The sequence below is a fragment of the Somniosus microcephalus genome, chromosome 22 (genome assembly GCF_052327205.1).
Source record: "Somniosus microcephalus isolate GS21.2 chromosome 22, FLI_Smic_1.0, whole genome shotgun sequence".
Classification (NCBI taxonomy): domain Eukaryota; kingdom Metazoa; phylum Chordata; class Chondrichthyes; order Squaliformes; family Somniosidae; genus Somniosus; species Somniosus microcephalus.
The window spans coordinates 51,883,739-51,903,738 of record NC_141008.1 but is presented as its reverse complement, the minus strand read 5'-3'; the positions used below and the strand labels follow the sequence as shown (position 1 = coordinate 51,903,738).

Sequence of the window (20,000 nt, the reverse complement as noted above, 5' to 3'; positions counted from 1 at the left end):
AATATAAGCGACCGACCGGTTTAAACGTGGACCTTTTAAAGTGGTGGGGACTGTAACAACATTGCGGGAGCACCATCGGCACCTGGACTGCAGCAGTTCAAGGAGAAGACCCACCAGCACAAGGCAACTAGCGATACACAGCAACAGCTGTCACTCCAGTGACGCCCATATCCCGAGAACAAATTAAAAGTAATTGTAACATTTCATACAAGGCGGCATCCCGTGAAAATTCTGGTGGATAATCAGGAAGGTGGACAACTGGAGGCTGCAGTGTGAAGGACGGATAATACATCAGTCACAGAGGATGTCATTCGTGACTCTGATTAAGGCCGTTTCAGTGCTGTGGCAGGGGTGAAAACCCAAGGACAGGGATTCAAATGGAGTTGCAGGAAAGATGGGCACGGATTTCTGAGGTGACAACCAAAGTTCCCGCTAAGCTGCGCGGCGGCCTGGTGGTCCCGCGCAGGCCGCTCACCGGCTTTTAAGTGGAAGAAACCGCTCATGCGCGAAGATTTGAATGGGCCGCGCAGCCACTAAAAGGGGCCGCACACGAAAAAAAAATTATCGAGGGAACATTGGGGACAACGATTTTGGAGAGTAAAGGGATGTTGGAGATGGGGTGGTAGTTTTCCAGGACAGAGGGGTTAGGGGGTAGCTATTTTGAGGAGGGGGTGACAACGGCAGTTTTGAAAGGGAAGGGGAACCATTCACAGTGTCGACTAGCGTGAGGGCCAGAAATGGAAGCTGGGTCGTCAGTAATTTAATGGGAAGATGTTCTCACTGATGAGAGGAGATAAGAGAGAAACTAGAGAAAGATGTGGGTTCAGGGCAGGCGGTGGGGTGGAGCCATGGGAGTGCTTTGGTTTAATGGGCAAAAGGGAAACAGCAGTGACAACTGAATGGTGGGTCTCAATCTTAGTGACAAAAACGTCCATGAGCTCCTGTACTAGTCGGAAGTGAGGCGGGGAAGATTGGATAAGGAGTTTAAGGAATCGGTTGGTAGTGGAGGGAATAAGCCAGGGGTTATCTTTTTGGGTTTTTGGCAGAACAGTGGGCCTGGTAGTGCTTGACGTGGTCCAGCCAGATGTGGTGATGGACGGCTAAACCAGTCGTGCGCCAGCTGAGTTCAAGTCTGCGTCCCTTTGGACTTGAGGGAGTGAGGATGGTGGCCGTAACAGGGGGAACGACCAGGATAGGAGAGAGTAAAGGTTTTATTGGAGTCAAGGGCATCAGTGGCGCAGGTGAGGGAGAGATTGAGCAGAAGTGCCGTGGCGAATGGGAAGCCAAAGTTGGGAGCTTGAAAGTGCAACTGTAAGTGACTTGGAGGATGTTTTTTCCAACAATTGCATTTATATAGCACCTTTAACATAGTAAAACATCCCAAGGCGCTTCACAGGAGCATTATCAAACAAAATTTGACACCAAGCCACATAAGGAGATATTAGGGCAGAGTCAAAGGGGTAGGTTTTAAGCAGCATCTTAAAGGAGGAAAGAGAGGCAGAGAGGTTTAGAGTTGGAATTCCAGAGCTTAGGGCCTCAGCAGCTGAAGGCACAGCCACCAATGGTGGAGCAATTATAATCAGTGAGGCTCAAGAGGCCAGAATTAGAGGAGTACAGATATCTCTGGAGGGTTGTGGGGCTGGAGGCAATTACAGAGATAGGGAGGGGCAAGGCCAGAGAGGGATTTGAAATCCAGGATGGGAATTTTAAAATCGAGGCATTGCTTAACCAGGATTCAATGTAGCACAGGCATGCTGGGTGAATGGGAATTGGTGCAAGTTAGGACACGGGCAGACGAGTTTTGGATGACCTCAAGTTTACGTAGGGTGGAATGTGGGAGGCCAGCCAGGAGTGCGTTGGAATAGTCAAGTCTAGAGGTATACAAAGGCATGGATGAGGGTTTCAGCAGCGGATGAACTGAGACTTTCTGCAGGGACGGATGCACAATGAAGTGGGGCAGGAAGGCGGTAGGGGTGATATTGGTGGCAAGAGTTACAAGGAAATGGTCAGAGATGTCCTTGTGTGTGATCGAGACAATGAGAGTAGAGAGGTCACGTGAGAGATGCAAAAAGCAAAATACTGCGGATGCTGCAAATCTGAAATAAAAACAGAAAATGCTGGAAATACTCAGCAGGTCAGGCAGCATCTGTGGAGAGAGGAACAAAGTTAACATTTCAGTTCGATGACCTTTCGTTGAGATGCAAGGTGGCCATGAATATGGGTAGGAGAGTTTATGTGGAGGAAGAGGTATGCAGTGGCACATCCGAGTTCACCAAGTGGATAATTTCTGAAGTCACTCCATGCATGATTACGCCACACATTAACTTTTTACCACTTCACCAGCCAACCTGCCTCCACACTAATATCACCAAATCATGGTACAGAAACCGTCCCACCCAAACACAGGGTGGCACCAATGCTCGACAATGGAGGAGCAAAAGGGCCCAAGAGGGCTAATGAACCAGGTGCTGCAGGAGGCCCTGGGAGCAACAGTGTTCCACCAATGTCAAGCAAGTTACAGCGGGTGTCAGCCATCATGTTTAAGTGCAAATTCATTAAAAAAATAAAATTATACTGACACTTTAATAAAGTAATTCATCAACTTTGTGACTTTTTAATATTTAACAGTGAAGACAGTCCTTGGGAGCAGTTATTCAGTCATAAAACAATCAGCATCAAAGTGACTTGAGGTGTCAGGGTCACCAGGTAACAAATTCCAGAATTTGCCTCATTTAAATGAACTGGCCTCTCGCGTGCCTCATGCTGGTCTGGCTCAGACTCCATGGCGTTGGTCAAGCACTGATTAGGCAGTCTGTAGAGTTTGTTTCAATTGAAAGGTTCAGTAACCTCTACAGAACGTCACTGATATTCAGTACATCCCACAGATCAGCCCCACAGGGCAGTTTGTGAGCTCGGATTTGGAATGTTCTTTTTCTAGGGATATCCTGTATTGTCGCATTGTACTTGTCTTTTTCCAATGTGAACAGACTGGAGCTGGGGTGGTGGGGTGGGTGCTGCTAGAAAAACCCCTCCGTGTAGGACCTTCCGAGCTTTAGTGGTGCCGGTGCATTGCGTTACCGTTCTTTAGCAAGCTGCCTGGGTCTCAGAAGCTCCGTTGACGGGAGTGCCTCATCTCCTCCGAGCCTCAGCTGACTTTGACTTGCTCGCCTGCCCCCACCAGCGAGGGTTTTAACCAGAGGGGGACACGGCGCCTCTGCAGAGCGCAGCGTCTCGAGGCACAACGGAACCAGCTGGGCCAATGCCAATTCACCAGAGAGTGGGCAGAGCGGACAGATCGCCAGCGCTCTACACATGTTCCGTTTTCACTTAAACAGGGAAACTCCTCTGCCACGTCCACTCACTCCAATCTCGTCAGCGTTAAACGAACAAATACAGAGCGCTGCCTAATACCCCATCAATATGGATTGACAAAAAAAGATCCTGCAACCCGTCTGCAGGGAAGCACTGACTTGTCGATAACACTCGCAGCGGTTGGTTCAAGACCCGTGAGTCCATCTAACTGCCCAGTCGCGGCACGGATACATTTCAATAAAGTTTCAGGTGCCCCGTTACTTTGTCCACTAATTTCGCCGAGGCTGGCCCAACGCCCAGGACGGTGCGCGAGCCAGGCGCTATCTGAGTGCGGCCGGCGTCCTGGATCAAACTCACGGTCAGCCCCAGCTCCTTGGCGTGCATCAGCAGGTCGACGATGCAACCCTCGTCCGGTGCCCTGACGACCACTTTGGGCTGCCCGCAGTACTCCCACTGCCGGAGCAGATCCGGATTCCGTTTCTGGACCTGCCTGTACGCAGAGACGGCAGCGTGGGAGCACTGAGCCGCCACTTTACCCTTCCCCATCTTCAGGTCGTTACGGACCACCAAAACCATCTTGTACTCCCCACCCTCCCCCATGGTGCTTGTCTCCATCCCTGCGTTCCGCACAGAGGGCAGGGTTTTTAAGGATCCAATAAATCGTCCGCGTATCAGCCAACCCAGGCACAAACCACATCCAACTCCGGCCAAAATCCCTAAAGCTAACGGGGTGGACAGAGTCTCCATTCTGTGCCTCTTTGCAAACACCTGTGAAAGTGAAGACAAAGAAATAATATTATCGTATCCAGCCTTTACTGTATCCAGTTATTACAGGATTGTTGAGGGGAAATTCCTGGTGCATTTAACTAATAAATGAAAATGCAGGAAATTGTGCTTTTATGCAGTGAATACCCCAAACATTCCATATGGCTCCTTAATTCGGCAACAACATCTCCTGCTCTCTGAAATAGCGCACTCAGAGCTCCAGGAATGGCTGTTCTGGTCAAACCAAGACATCTGACCATCCTGATATACCCAGCAGCACAAATTCACTCCTGTGAGACTGTGCTAGTTTGATAATGAAATCATTTTAAACAGCCGATCTGGACCCATATTGTTCTTCTGCTTTCTAGATTTATCTGCACTCTGCACCATGGCCCAACCAAGGGAGCAAGAAGGCAAACCATCTGCCACTTACTATCTCAAAAGGGACACTCTCTGCTTATCCTTCCTGCAATCTGTATCTTCCCCACCCCCGCTATTAACACAAATAGAGATCAGAACACTTGTGTTCAGGGAAAACAGCACAAAACCACTTCCTTCTACTCTGATACTAGCATACTGACACCCCACCACCGTCTCCCAACCCTGGAAACCCAACCATTTGTAGCAAAGGAAAATGGCTCAGTGGTTAAATGGCACTATCTGGCACAGTACTATACCACACAGACCTGGAAAGTTGTAGGTTCTCCCAGTCTTTGCAGTTACATTTGATGAGGGGGGGGGGTACAATTCCCTCAGTGCCCCTGGGCTAAGGAAAGGAGGGAGGGGGAAAATCAGCCAGGGTTCCTAATCTTGACAGTTATCCCGTGACCCTCTTGGAAAGCGCATGTGTGTGTGTGTGTGTGTGTGTGTGTGCGGACGTCGGATAAGGGGGCTGTGATGCCCCCTTGTGATCGAACATCCCGCCAACACGCACTGTGTCGGATCCCAATGGCCATTTGGATGAAGTACCTGAGGGCTAGCCCCAGTTGGGTTGCCAACTCTGGTTGGACGTATTCCTGGATCTTTCATCACACTATCCCTCACCTCCATCACTCCCGCCAACATGTTCATCCTTACAACGCACCGCCTTCCCATACCAAGTACGCAGTGAACAGACTCTTACTCGATTGGATGATTCTTTACTTGCAGCCAATTTTCCCATCTCTAAATTTTTTACAACAAATAAATGAAAGCGTTCAAAAAAAAATACAACTTGCTTTTTTTTTAAATGCCCCAATGATTTTTTTCTCCCTGGTTGTCCTGGAGATCGCAGTTCCTAGAGATCTCCCGTGTCAGCCGTGGCTCAATGGGTAGCACCCTTGCCTCTGAGTCAGAAGGTTGTGGGTTCAGATCTCACTGCAGATGCTTGAGCACAAAAATCTAGGCTGACACTCCCAGTGCAGTAATGAGGGAGTGCCACACTGTCAGAAGTGCCGTTTTTCAGATGAGACGTTAAACCGAGGCCCTGTCTGCTCTCTCGGGTGGACGTAAAAGATCCCATGGTACTAATGGAAGAACAAGCAGCAGGGGTATTCTCCCTGGTGTCCTGGCCAATATTTATCACTCAATCAACATCACTAACAAACATTATCTCGTCATTAGTACGATAGCAAAATACTGCAGATGCTCTTGCTGTTTGTGGGATCTTGCTGTGCGCAAACTGGCAGCCATTTCCTACATTACAACAGTGACTACACTTCAAAAAGTACTTCATTGGCTGTAAAGCGCTTTGGGGACATCCTGAGGTGGTGAAAGGCGCTATAGAAATGCAAGTCTTTCTTTCTCCAGGCCAAACCCGGGAGGGTTGGCAACCCTTGGGCCCCAGTAAGAGCCAGCACCCGCTGTCTGGGAGAAGAAGGCGTTTCAGGCCAGCCCGTAGATCTGGGGATGGGGGGAAACGCTAAGGTGTTTGTGGGGCTGGCCCCGGAATCTGTGAAGCGTAAGGCCCCGGCCCCCCAGTACCTGCGGCAACCGCTCCCGGCGATCCAGCTTCAGCCACAGAGCCGCGCTCCGGGGGACCCAAACCCGGGCCGGACCGCCTCCCGCTGATGACGTCGCCTCACGCGTTTCCATTCATTTCAAAGTGTCGGGTGTTTAAAACTGTTTGTGGAGATTTAAATTAATTAATTAATGAATAAAAAGTTTTATAAAAAATACCCACAATTACAACCGCATCCCGGTAACAGACACTTTAAAAGGGGGGGTCAGAAGCGCCAGTGGGCGGGGCTTTGCAGCGTCCGGTGGTTGTGGATAGAAACACGTCTACTTCCGGTGCGGTTCCTGAGCAACGGAAAGAGCGCGAGAGGAGCGAGGTACTGGCGCCCGCGGTAACCCGGGCAACCCGGGGAGGGGGAGCGAGCGAGCGGCAACCCGGGCAGGGGGAGCGAGCGAGGGGTAACCCGGGGAGGGCGAGCGAGGTATTGGCGCCCGCGGTAACTCGGGGGTTGGGGGAAGTAGAACCAAGGTCTGAGGTAACCCGGGGGCCAGAGCGAGAGGGGACGACAGGAGCCGGGGGTAAGCGGGGCCGGGAAGAGAGCGCTCCGGGCCTGAGGTAACCGGGGAGCGGGGTAAACCGGGCGGCCTGGCAGAGTGGGGCCGAGGTGAGCCGGGATGAGAGGGCTGGAGATAACCGGGGAGTGGGGTAAGCGCAGGGGCTGTGAGAGAGAGAGATCGGGGCCGGAGGGAGAGCGGTGGGGCTGGGAGTGGGGTAGGCGGGCGGGGGGTGAATACCGGGTGGAGTTCGCCGGCGGTAGGTGACGGGATAGACCGGGTAGAAGTAGCCGCCCCGGGAGGTGGGTGGGTTGTGGGGTTTATAACCGGGGGTGGGTGGGTTGTGGGGTTTATAACCGGGGGTGGTGGTGGCTGAGGTAACGGTGCTGGGCACTGGGGACAGAGCCCGGCCACGATTAGACTTCGCACTCTATCCTGGTTAACAATTGAGGGGCGGCCGGGGCCGATGGTTCAGGATCCCGGGGCTGTGGGCGCTCCAGGGTCATTTGGGGAAGGTTGAGTGATTAATTTGAGTATTCCCCTCCACCCGCCTTTAGTTTGTTTGATTTCCAGCAGTATTTTGCTTTTTAGGTGTAAATTAGTGATGTTGAAAGGTAGGGATGATTTTGTTTGTGATTGACTCGTCTGTAAGATGCTCATAGGATATTAAAGATTAAAGTTTCACTGTCGCCTCATGGAGGAATCACTGGTCGAGGTTCTGATTGATTAGAGGCAGGCGAACCTAGTGCCCTTCATGACACAGATATGTCCAGTTTGCTGTGGGTTAAATTTAAATATACTGAATAATGGGGTTGTGTGAAGATAGGTAGGAGCTGTGTGGACTGTGGAAAATATCCAGTGTTTCTCCAGGGTTAGGAGTAGGATTCCTAGATGGCATGCTTCAATTTGTAAGGCAAGAATTTTGCAATGTTGTTAGAAATTAATTTAAAGTAGACTCTTGTATTAACTGCTGTGACCCCCAAGTACTATATCTAGTTGTGGTTGACTTGAGGTTCATATCCTAAATGTTTATATACATTATATACTCTAGTTATATTTTTTCTGTAGATAAAACAAGTACTACCCTTGCTTACAGTCACCATTAACTAGTAATGCTTTTTGTCTTCTAAAAGGCCACTCTTGCTTTGTGCATTTTACTAGCATACCTGAAGAAGGAATAGTGTCACAGTGCTCTCTTATCCATGTAATGTTACTTTTTAGAATGGTGCAGCATGTTACAATTGCAAAATGTGGCTAGTCTAGATTTGCTTTGGATGTTTGTGTGTTTTATAATACAGGAACAATTCTAGTTCAGCTCCGATGTTGCTTAGGAGGAAAGAAAAAATAAATATCTTTCTCTTTCTCTCCCACTCTTGTCTGTTCCTTTCTCTCTCATTTTCATTCTCTGCATCAGTGGTTTTTCAATGCTTTCTTTTATCTCTGTGTATCTGCCTATTTCCATATTTCTTATCATTCTTCAGTCTATCCAATTTTATATTGCATGGATGGTGCTAATAGCAGATGTGGGGTCTTCCTTTGTTACTCCATAGAATAAATGCCCTAAAATTTTGGGACCAGCTTGGATTGGTAATGATTATGGGTTTAGGAATGTGCCACATGGTTAAGGGAGCTGGTGAACATGGGAAACTAGCCCCGTGTTTGCAATTTATTGAATGTATTTGCGTCTCTGTATTGCTCTGCTTAGACAGAAAAATAAGAAATAATCAGTGTATAAGCTACTTCAGTCTCCTGCTCTGTGTATGCCACTCGCACACTTTCTTCATTCTGCCTTTTTTAAGCTTTTACATTTGCTTTACACCTTCTCTCTTGATACTTAAGAGTCTATGCATTTTCTTGTAAATTTCCTTCTAATACAGGTAGATTGAGAAATATAGGTGAAGGGCCAAGTCGCACAGAAGTTTACAGCACTATATAAATTGCCCTATTATATTTGGGAGACATGTGGCAAGTGCATCAGAGATTGTGGTAAGTATAGTTCAAAGGGCTTGTCTAGTTCTGGTTACGTGTTCAAGGAGTAAGGTCTGGTGAGGATGCCTGTAGGTAGCAGTTGAACATTAACTAGTGCTTCTGTAGTGAGACATGTAGCATTTTGAATAAACATTCATAATCATATGATAGCAAAATACTGCAGATGCTGGAAATCTGAAATAACAGAAAATGCTGGAAAAACTCAGCAGGCCAGGCAACATCCGTGGAGAGAAAATAGTCAACGTTTCGGGTGAACCCTTTGTCAAGACTGGAAAAGCACAGGAAATGAAATAGATTAAGAGGCCAGGCTGGGAGAGAACAAAAGAGAAGTGGAGAGATTCATAATCGTATGTTTGATATACTTGCTTGGAAATAATGAATGCATATTGAATACACTGGTTTAATTCGAGTCCGAGCTTAATCTGCTTATTTGACCTGTATGGTCATATTTTAAGGTTGGTGATGTTTATCTATGTACGGGTACAGAAAGCGGAGACCGTTATCTGTAAAAGTTAATGCTGATGTGGTAATAGTAAAGGAGTGAAGATTCAAAGGCCTTTTTGTTTTCTTAACTGACTGATCTAGGTGAAGGGTCCAGGCTATTGGTACATAACATCGCCAAGATTGAAAAAAGGTGAGAAGATCGGGTAAATAAAGTAGTAGTGGTTTGTGGTGCAAAAAGGTTAGAGTTTTTAAATACCTGTAAATTGTAGGTGAAAGGGGGTTCTGCAATTTTGTGGTCCTAGGAAAGAATGAGTTGGGGTAGGAGACCATGCAATGAGTCTTGATTTTAACACATTGGGAATGCAGGGAGCAGCATGAGAATGCAAGATGCTGTTTTGGGAGCTTGCTGTGTGCAAATTGGCTGCTGTTTTTCCTACATTACAACAGCAACTACGCTTCAAAAGTACTTGTCTGTAAATCGCTTCGGGACATCCTGAGGTTGTGAAAGGCGCTATAGAAATTGTATTTGAAGTTCAGCAGAAGTTAGATCAAAGTTAAGCAGAGTAATCGCTTTAATAGTATTGATTTTAAAATAGATGTGAAGGGTTATGAAAAGGGGAGAGCGAGAAGTTGGAGGCAAAAAATGAAAGGTAGCGAGCTTATTCTTGTATCTTGTACAAGTGTGAATAAGAAGTGCCACCCTGATGTGGGGAAAAGGTTTCAAATATTGGCCAGAGTTTAGAATTTCTAATGGGGAAAAAGTGCTTTGGCATGAGAGAGGCAGCTAAGGTTCTTTGGGGTAACTTCAGCAATGGTTTGTGAACAGTTTGAGGTACGTACGAGTGAGAAATCCAAGAGGGGAGAAAAGGCAAAAGAATTGGTGGGGGTGGTGGGTGGGCGGAGGAGAGATTGAAGAGAAAAATGATGGATTTAAAATTAGGGATTTTTTTTTTTTCCCCCCCCCTTAAATTTTCCTTTCACCTGAAGATATTGACTCTTGGTAAACAATGCCTTCCATTCTCTTGTAGCTTAGGCAGTGAGTGTCCATAGGCTGTTTGATTGTGGAAGGCTTGCTGTCTGACCTTGAGACCTGATTCTTTCTTCAGTTGAAATCGACAAATGTGCACCATTCAGCTCCGAACTGAACCGCAGAGACCAGGCAAGTCCCTGGTTTGATTATCCTCTTTTGAAAAGTGACGTGCAGCATTGGTTTCCAGGATAGGGAACTGAAAATGAAAATAAGCTAAGGTTCCTGCTTCCGATGGATACCCAGTGATCCCAGTTGGAAAGGGTAGGGCTTCGATCTAATTACCTTCATGGTTCAGTACTCGCTGTGTAGGGGCATGCTTGCCAAGTGGCCTTGGACGAGGTACTGGAGGGCTGCAGTGTAATTGTACCCCAGCATGCATGAGTTGCCACTTTCCGGGAAGTTGCTGGGGAATCTATAGGTGTGTGAGCTGCTGCTGGTAAGTTATTGGACAGAAAAGGGAGTTACTGATATTAGTGTGATTTGAGTGGATGCACTGATGGTCTACGTTACTAAGAATTGTTGTGATGAAGTATTACTGTGGCAGTTTGTGCTCCTTATGCTGGCCGGTTTACGGGCATTATAGGATCATCAGAGATTTGGAGAGATTCCCTGCTTGCACTGGTCTCTGGGATCGAGCTGGGCTCCGAGTTGGATTCGGTTTAACCACTAGGATGTTGCAGTGGACCAGAAAAATCTAAGCAAAGGTAACTAGCACTAGTTTCTGTCTTGTTCCAGCATAGTTCGTGGCCTGATTCTCATTCTGGATTGCTTGCATCAGACTTTTGTACATTAGGCCGTGTGGTGCACTCTGGAGTAATCTGCACAAAAACAGCAGCATGTCTTTCAAATTTTCATACGTCAGTATAACTGCTTGAATTAGAGACTGTAGGCAGAAGATGAAGTGCCCCAGATCCTGGTATTGAAAGTTAATAAAATAATATGAAGACTGCGTGAGAGGTATAGAAGTGTATTGATATACTTAAGCTTTGTGATTTCTAAAACTACGATAATTAGACCATCCCAGTTTGTTGCACACTGATAATGATCATATTGCTTGAACAAATAGGCTATAGCTTATTTTCCTGCAAATTTTCTGCATTCAGTAATCAGCAAGAAAGAAGTTCTGACTGAAGGTAATCATGGATGGGATGGAGCTGCTGGAAAATTGCAGAAGATTGTGGGGACTTCCCTCACTTTATGTGGAGCATAAGGGAATCGAGGGATATGGGGATTGGAAGGGAAAGTGGAATTGACGTTGATGTTCAGCCAGGATCTTATTGAATGGCGAGGCAGGCTCGAGGGGCCGTATGGCCGACTCCTGCTCCTAATTCTTATGTTTCTTATATCTAGGCTAATGTGGAGATATGTTGGTACTTTTTGTTGCTAAATCAAGTAAATTGGTTCAGGCCTTCCCCACTGTCCCCAATTCATACTAGCATTCTCCTCCCCCCTCACCCCTAGGTGCAACTGGCAGACTCCTCCCCTCTTCCCTCCTCCTGCATTCATTCATTCTGATATTCTCTTCCTCTCTCTCCTGCCACTTTCGAGTCCAGAATTGAAATATGCACACTTGGATACCAATCAGAAACACTAGCTGACTTATTTTGTTGCTCCTCCCTCCACCCCGCCTCCCCCCCCCACCTCCCCATATCTCTTTCCCCCCCCCCCCGCCTTATCGTCACACTTCAGGATGCTGAGGCCAGTTGAAACATCGTTACTGCTACTCTGAGATGATTCAGTCAGATTAGGAATTGAAATCTGAGATCTTTCTGTACGGATTGGTACGAAACCACTTGCTGCATTTATACTTTGAAACCTGTTTCCTTCAAGTACTAACCAGCTGGGTGTTACTGGCTTTAACGCGTACCACAAAGTTTTTGGTCCAAGTTCTCGTTCAGTAAGTGGTTCAGCTTGAAACTGCTGCATTCTTGATGCTGATTCAAAGACTCTAATACAAAGAACTTGCTGTGTTCCTGAGGTACGTTTCTGATTCAGCATGTTGTTGAATTAACATGCAGCGCAGTGGAATAGTGCGGTGACAGTTCACACACAGGTTCCTGACCTTCAAAGATGTTGGGAGGAGGTGCAAACTTTACACGAGTTGCTTCCTATGGGAGGGAAGCATTCTCCTGACGCCCCATTTTTTTTATTGAAAATGTCATGGGAATGTTCCTACAGCCCACTTAACACCAGAATAAGATGATTGCCCTGACGGCAAGGCCATTGCTGATGCCTTGCCTCTGGAGGCAGGGAACTAAAGCACCTCCTGTGGTGGTGGGCATGGTGGGCACCTCATTTGTTTTGTAGTGCTATAATATAAATGGGGTATTAAGGTCAACCTGGGTTGTTTTGCTATGCCCCAGTAAATAGTTGATAAGGCTTGAAATGGTGTATATTTTGGGGTGGTGGTGCTGTGGTGGGAGGGAGAGAAAGACAGGCAAGAGGCTTGTCAACAGTTTTTAGAAATAATTCTCAGCTTTTTTTGTAGTTGAATTGAACTTTGACTCGATTACTTTTTTTTTAAGTGTCTAGACAGATATCTTTAACTGAAAGCATTTGTCTGTTAATCCTTCTGCATGTAATAACATGATTTTTTTATTCAGTTCCATGGTAAGTGAAGTAGGATGGAGAAGATATGCCACCTGACTAGTGTGAAAGGAGAAATCTTTGTGACCTTTGTAGTTAAGAATATTAGCAGTATGTTTTGTACTCCAGTTTGGTGTACATGTGAGTGTTTGTTGTCAAAGAAAATCAGTTGAAGCTGCTTTGTATTGTCTAGTTAATCACTGATCCACCAGTGGGAAAATACATAGTGTCAGTAGGATTTCAGTAAAGTGCCATAGTCTGATTGAGATTTTTGTTTACTGGAGCTGTGAAGCACCCAGTAACACAGAATCATAGAAATTTACAGCACAGAAGGAGGCCATTCGGCCGATCACAGCCGAAAAAGAGCTATCCAGCCTAAGCCCACTTTCCAGCTCTTGGTCCGTAGTGCTGTAGGTTACGGCACTTCAGGTGCATATCCAAGTACTTTTTAAATGTGGTGAGGGTTTCTGCCTCTACCACCCTTTTCAGGCAGTGAGTTCCAGACCCCCACCATCTAACATGAAGCATAATATAAACATAATAACATTGAAAATAGAATAGAATTTATTTTTCTCCCCTCCCCATCCAAGAAACTAGATGTTCATTTGTACAAGACTGGCTGCGGAATGTCGTGGCCTATGTTGTAGTACGAGGTTGCAAAGAGAAGGAAAGCTGCGGTAGATCACAAGGTAGTAATTCAGTAATGGGAAGCTTTGTTTTAAATTCTTGGAGATTGTCGGAGGAAGGTGGGGAGAGCCACAATTTTGAGGCCCTTGGAAAGAATGTGATATTGAGTAAAAGACAGTGCAACAAGTCTTCATTTCAACACAGTTGAGAATGCAGGATGACGGCAAGTTCAATTTGCAGTAGCTTCTCTCTTGTGTAGTTTCTGAAGATTTAACAATTCTATGTGAGAGATTCATTGTATGTTTCTTAAATGGGTAGATAAGAGTGAATAACGCAGTGTCTTAGTCATGCAGTAGGATGTTTGTCTGCTGTTTTGATATAAATAGTGTGTTGAAAAGGTGCTTGTTGTCTTCTGTTTATTTATGCAGTATGTAGGAATTCATTTTTATACTTATGGGCTGTAGTAATGTAATCATAGAATGGTTACAGCAAAGGAGGAGGCCATTCGGCCCGTCGAGCCCATGCCAACTCTCTACAAGAGCACTTCAGCTAGTCCCACTCCCCCGTCCTTTCCCCGTAGCCCTGCAATTTTTTTTCCTTCAAGTACTTATCCAATTCCTTTTTGAAAGCCACGATTGAATCTGCCTCCATCACCCTTTCAGGCAGTGCATTCCAGATCCTAACCACTTGCTGCGTAAAAAAGTTTTTCCTCATGTCGCCTTTTGATTCTTTTACCAATCACCATGAATCTGTATTCTCTGGTTCTCGACCCTTCCGCCAATGGGAACAGTTTCTCTCTCTCCTCTGTCCAGACCCCTCATGATTTTGAACACCTCTATCAAATCTCCTCTCAGCCTTTGCTGATGGTACAAAGATAGGTGGGAAAGCAAATTGTGTGGAGGACGCAAAGAATTTCCAAAGGGATCTAGATAGGCTAAGTGAGTGGGCAAAAATCTGGCAGATGGAGTTTAATGTGGGAAAATGCGAGGTTATCCACTTTGCTAGGAAAAATAAAAAAGCAAATTATTATTTAAATGGGGAGAGATTACAAAATGCTGAGGTACAGAGGGATCTGAGGGTCCTTGTACATGAATCACAAAAAGTTAGCATGCAGGTACAGCAGTAATTAAAGCGAATGGAGTGTTGGCCTTTATTACAAAGGGAATGGAGTATAAAAGTAGGGCAGTCCTGTTACAACTGCGTACAGTTTTGGTCTCCTTATTTAAGGAAGGATATTCTTGCATTGGAGGCAGTTCAGAGAAGGTTCACGAGGTTGATTCTGGAGATGAAGGGGTTGTCTTATGAAGAAAGGTTGAACAGGTTGGGTCTATACTCATTGGAGTTTAGAAGAATGAGGGGATCTTATTGAAACATTTGAGATTCTGAAGGAGCTTGACAGGGTAGATGCAGAGAGGATGTTTTCCCCCTCGTGGGGGAATCTAGAACTAGGGGGAATAATTTCAGAATAAGGGGGCATCCTTTTAAATCGGAAATGAGGAGGAATTTCTTCTGAGGGTTGTGAATCTCTTCCCCGGAGAGCTGTGGAGGCTGGGTCATTGAATATATACAGATTTTTTGAAAGGTAAGGGAGTCGAGGGTTATGGAGTGTGGGCAGGGAAGTGGAGTTGAGGCCAAGATCAGATCAGCCATGATCTTATTGAATGGCGGAGCAGGCTCGAGGGGCCAAATGACCGACCCTTGCTCCTACATCGTATGTTCTTCCCTGCTCTAAGGAGAACGACCCCAGCTTCTCTCATCTATCCGTGTAACTGAAGTCCCTCATCCCTGGAACCATTCTCGTAAATCTTTTCTGCACCCTCTCTAAGGCCTTCACTTCCTTCCTAAAGTACGGTGCCCAGAATTGGACACAATACTCCAGTTGAGGCCGGATCAGTGTTTTATAAAGGTTCATCAGAATGTCCTTACTTTTGTACTCTCTGCCTCTTTATGAAGCCCAGTATCCCATGCTTTTTTAACTGCTTTCTCACCCTACCCTGCCCTGCCACCGTCAACGATTTGTGCGCATAATACCCCCGGTGTGTCTGTTCATGCACCCCCTTCAGAATTGTACCCTTTAGTTTATGTTCTGTAGAATGCCATTAGAAAATGATAGTTGTATTGTGGACAGGGCAGCGCAACTCAGGGTAATGATGGAATTTCACTGCATAATTGAGCTTTAAAAACATTTCTATTAAGAGTAAATTTGAAGATTATCTGTACAACAGTATAGTATACAGCAGTCAACTCTGCTTCAGAAAGGGGATATCCTGCCTGACCAACCTCCTTGATCTGTTTTGAGGAAGTGACAACCCAAGATGACCAGGGCAAAACTTGGGTATGGATTTAAAACAAACTGACGTGTAAAAAAAAAAATCAAAAAAAAAAAATCACCTGGTCCTGGTTAGAGCAGTAATGTCAGGGTTGGGGTAGTGTAGAGTAGGGTGTCCAAGGTTCAGCGTTGAGACCATTACTGCTTCTAACTCAATGCAAATTGGCTAAATTTGCAAATGATGCTAAACCAGGAGGGGCAGTGGAATTGAAAGAGGCAGCCCAGAGTCTACAGACAAGTGTGAAGTGTTCTACATAAGCAAAAATGGGCAACATAGATACTTCATGGCTGCTGATAAAATAGCTGAAGAAGTTGAAAAGAGTGATCGGAACAGGAATAGGCCATTCAGCCCCTCGAACCTGTGCCACCACACTCTTTACCCGCTTTATCTCCATATTCTTTGATACCCTTGCCTAACAAAAATCTATCGACCCCCGTCTTGAAAATTTCAATTGACTCTGCATCCACTGCTTTTGGAGGAGCGAGTTTCAGATTTCCACTATCCTTTGTGTGAAAAAGTGCTGCCCGATTTCACTGCTAGATGGCCGAGCTCTAATTTTAAGATTGTGCCCTCTTCTGGATTCCCCAACCAGAGGAAATAGTTTCTCTCTCTCTGTATCTAATCCCTGTAACATTTGAAACACCTTGATTAGACCACATCTCAACCTTATAAAATGAAAGGAATTCTAGCCAAATTTTTGAAACCTGTCCTTGTAATTTAACCCTTTAAGCCCTGGTATTCTGGTGAATCTAAACTGCACCCCCTTCCAAGGCCAGCCTATTTTTCCTGCAGTTCAGTGCCCAAAACTGAACACAGTATTCCAGATGGGATCTGACCAAGGCTCTGCAACTGAAGCATCCTTCCCTCACTTTTTTGAATTCCAACCCCTTTTGAGATAAACGCCAACATCCCATTAGTTGTTTTGATTTATTTTTGTACCTGTGCACTAGCACATGAGCACCTAAATCCCTGCTCCTCCACAGCTCCTAGTCTCTCACCATTAATCAAGTATTCTGTGGAGGCAGAGGGTATGGCTGAGGTACTAAATGAGTACTTTGCATCTGTCCACTAGAGAAGAGGATGCTGCCAATGTAGCAGTCAAGAAGGAGACAGGAGTGATACTGGATCGGATAAAAATAGAGGTCAAAGTTGAAAAGTCACCCGGTCCGGATGGGATGCATCCTAGGTTACTGAGGGAAGTAAGGGTAGAAATTGTGGCGGCTCTGGCCACAAACTTCCAATCCTCGGTGCCAGAGAACTGGAGGATTGCAAATGTTACACCCCTGTTTAAAAAAGGAAGAGGATAAACCTGGCAAGTACAGGCCAGTCAGTCTAACATCAGTGGTGGGGAAACTTTAAGACAATAATCTGAGATAAAATTAATTGGCATTTTGAAAAGTATGGGCTAATAAATGAAAGTCAGTACGAACATGTCGAAGGCAAATTGCGTTTGACTAACTTAATCGAGTTCTTTGAAGTAATGGAGAGGGTTGATGTGTATATGGGCTTTCAAAAGGCATTGGAGAAAGTACCACATAACAGACTTGTTAGCAAAATTAAAGCCCATGGGATTAAAGGGACATTGGCAGCATGGATGCAAAATTGGCTAAGGGACAAAAACCAGAGAGTAGTGGTGAACAGTTGATTTTCAGACTGGAGAGAAGTATTCAGTGGTGTTCCCCAGGGGCCGGTATTAGGACCACTGCTCTTTTTGATTTGTCTTAATGACCTGGATTGGGTATACAGAGCATAATTTCAAAGTTTGCAGATGATAAGAAACTCTGAAGTGTAGTAAGCAATGAAGAGGATAGCAACAGATTTCAGGAGGACACAGACAGACTGGTGAAATGGGCAGACACATGGCAGATGAAATTTAATGCAGAGAAATGTGAAGTGATACATTTTGGTAGGAAGAATGAGCAGAGGCAATATGAACTAAATGGTACAATTTTCAAGGGGCTCCAGGGACAGAGAGACCCGGCGGTGTATTTACACAAATCTTTTGAAGGTGGCAGGACAGGTTCAGAAGGCTGGGAGCCTTGGCTTTATTAATAGAGGAATAGAGTACAAAAGCAAGGAAGTTATGCTAAACCTTTAAGTTAAGCCTCAGCTGGGGTATTGTGTTCAATTCTGGGCACCACACCATAGGAAGGATGTCAAGACCTTGGGGAGGGTGCAGAAGAGATTTACTAGAGTGGTACCAGGGATGAGGGACTTCAGTTATGTGGAGAGACTGTAAAAGCTGGGATTGTTGTCCTTAGAGCAGGGAGGTTAAGGGGAGATTTGATAGGTGTTTAAAATCATGAACAGTTTTGACAGAGTAAATAACGCGGAACTGTTAGCAGTGGCAGAAGGGTCAATAACCAGGGGACACAGATTTAAGGTGATTGGCAGAAGAACCAGAGGTGACATGAGGAAACTTTTTCTTTACATAGTGAGTTGTTACCTGGAATGCACTGCCTGAAAGGGTGGTGGAAGCAGATTCAATAGTCATGTTCAAAGTGAATTGGATTAAATGCTTGAAGGGGGAAAAATTTAGAGCTAGGGGAAAGAGCGGGATTAATTGAATAGCTCTACCAAAGAGTCGGCCCAGGCACGATGGGCTGAATAGCCACCTTCTGTGCTGTATTATTCTATGATTCTATGAAATCACTTGTTGAATCATTGTTTGTAATAAAGCTATTATTGTCCAGAGTCATAGCCATCCAAAACATGAGCCCATCTGTTCTCGTTCAGGTACTGGCAGATCATCTGCATGTACTGCAGTGTGAATTTTAACACTCCCCTCTGAGGAGCTGCGACGTATCCACTACCCTGTGAATAACTTTTTTTAAAGTAGCAATATGTTTTAAGTCCATTACTGTGTTCCACTGAGATTTGAAGTCTTGTTGGCATGAACTGTCGGGTGCCCTGACCTATCCTGTTCATGTCTTTTATTTTATCAACCTCTTTGTACAGCCAGTGACTTTGTCATTTTTAACTGAATTGGTTTTGCCAGCATCACCGTTCTACTGTCTGCTCTGGCAACTTTGATTGCAGATAATTATTTTTTTAACGCTACCCTGTTATACCGGCCACCAGTTGTAGCGGGCAAATTGCGTTCGCACAGGTGTACAGACAGTGGACACAATGGCCTGGAATTTGCGGCCAGCAGTGAAGCGAAGGCGTTCGGCGCTGGCCCCGAAGAACGCTTCGCACAAGGATCTCGCGATCTGTGTCTCGAACTTCGGGTTTTCCGACCTAAAATTCAAAGAAACGGAAGTTAATGGGGATTCCCTTGTGCGAACTGCTGTGATGTCAACAGGCTGTCTAAGCAGCCAATCAAAACACACAACTCTGTCTGACAGTGAACAAGGAAGGGAGTAAACTCTTAAAATTCTAACTTTTAAAAAATATCAGCGAGCAAAACAAAGATTGGGGCTCTTGCATGGGGAAAAGGCAAACCTGAAATGAAGATGGACAAATTTTTTTGGGGTGGGGGAGAAACATTTTTTGAAAAGTTTCTTCAAAATTTAAATGGACAAATTTCACACTGCACAAAATTAAAATTAGTTTTTCAGGCCCTTAACAATTAACAGTAATCATGCTGTTAAAACCCAGTTACACCTGATCCCTTTGGGTCTAACTTTTAGTGGGGAATTTAACAGCGTACTTACTCCGGAAGAGCTGAAGTTTTTGTCCGTTTCCCTGATTTGGCTGATTACACAGATTGCTGGCTCTGTTGTTGGGGGGCACAGTGTAGCCTGTTTTGGAGTGCAGCTTCAGGATTTCTGCGCACGCATGCACCAAATCCTGAAGTTGCAGTCCGTTTCAAAGGTGCAATGACGGCAAACACTGCCAGTTCGCCGTCAACACGACTGCAAATTAGGGCCATAGTTACATGTAAACAAGTCCTAAAATCACTTGTGTCCAAGTCTTTTTTGTTGAAGAATGGCTGAAGAGTTCTCAGCCCTGACACTGGGCAATGAATTTGCTACGTCGGTCATTGAGAGAGCTGTTACTATGGGTTTATAATAGAAGATTATTAACACTTTTATATGTTGCCAGACTCTGAAATAGTGTTATGGTCTAAACGTGGATTGTACATGATACTGTTTTGCTTCTGTGCATCTTGAGCACCAGTAGAAAAGTGTGCTTCTTTTGCTGTGTGCGTTTGTTGCTGTTTGACCTCTGATCGAATGATTACGTTGCAGTACAACTGTGGACTCTGGATCTGCTAGTCGCCAAAAAGGTCAGATGACTTTAGTCGTGCTGTGGGCCAGCACATAACTATGTATAGTTTTACTGGATGGGTAAATGCACTAACTATAGTTATGCAATGGGAAGATTTTCTGTTGTGCTTTTCCTGGACACATTAAACAGTGGCAAACTTCATCAGGGTTCCAGAAAAATATGCACTATTTAAGTGGTGCTATCTCATTTTTCAC

The 20,000-nt window shown here is 45.4% G+C and overlaps 2 protein-coding genes across 6 annotated transcripts in view; one reads left to right on the top strand and one right to left on the bottom strand.

Annotated features, from left to right (window-relative positions):
• Positions 1-2,581: 2,581 nt before the first annotated feature.
• Positions 2,582-6,323, bottom strand: ptrh2 (peptidyl-tRNA hydrolase 2). 2 transcript variants are annotated; one of them, XM_085964716.1, is made up of 2 exons: positions 6,239-6,323; positions 2,582-4,080 (listed from the first exon to the last, which is right to left on the bottom strand). In XM_085964716.1, exon 2 carries the CDS (start codon positions 4,057-4,059, stop codon positions 3,547-3,549), a length of 513 nt encoding a protein of 170 aa, XP_085820842.1. In that variant the 5' UTR covers positions 4,060-4,080; positions 6,239-6,323; the 3' UTR covers positions 2,582-3,546. The 2 variants fall into 2 exon arrangements, with proteins under 2 accessions (XP_085820842.1, XP_085820841.1); XM_085964715.1 differs by lacking the exon at positions 6,239-6,323 and adding an exon at positions 6,040-6,232.
• vmp1 (vacuole membrane protein 1) overlaps positions 6,299-20,000 on the top strand; it is a 148,309-nt gene continuing 134,607 nt past the window's right edge. Inside the window, exons 1-2 of one of the 4 annotated variants that reach the window (XM_085964711.1) lie at positions 6,307-6,389; positions 9,142-9,190. The gene's annotated coding sequence lies outside the window, so the exon portion shown is untranslated. Of the gene's footprint in view, positions 6,390-6,438; positions 6,495-9,141; positions 9,191-20,000 lie in introns of those variants that run through there. The other 3 variants (XM_085964712.1, XM_085964710.1, XM_085964714.1) reach the window with 3 other exon arrangements.

Coding starts and splice junctions, on each gene's coding strand:
- ptrh2 (XM_085964715.1), bottom strand. CDS start 6,150: ATGGAAACGCGTGAGGCGACGTCATCAGCGGGAGGCGGTCCGGCCCGG. Junction 4,081..6,039: donor GCCGGGAGCGGTTGCCGCAG/GTACTGGGGGGC, acceptor TCACTTTCACAG/GTGTTTGCAAAGAGGCACAG.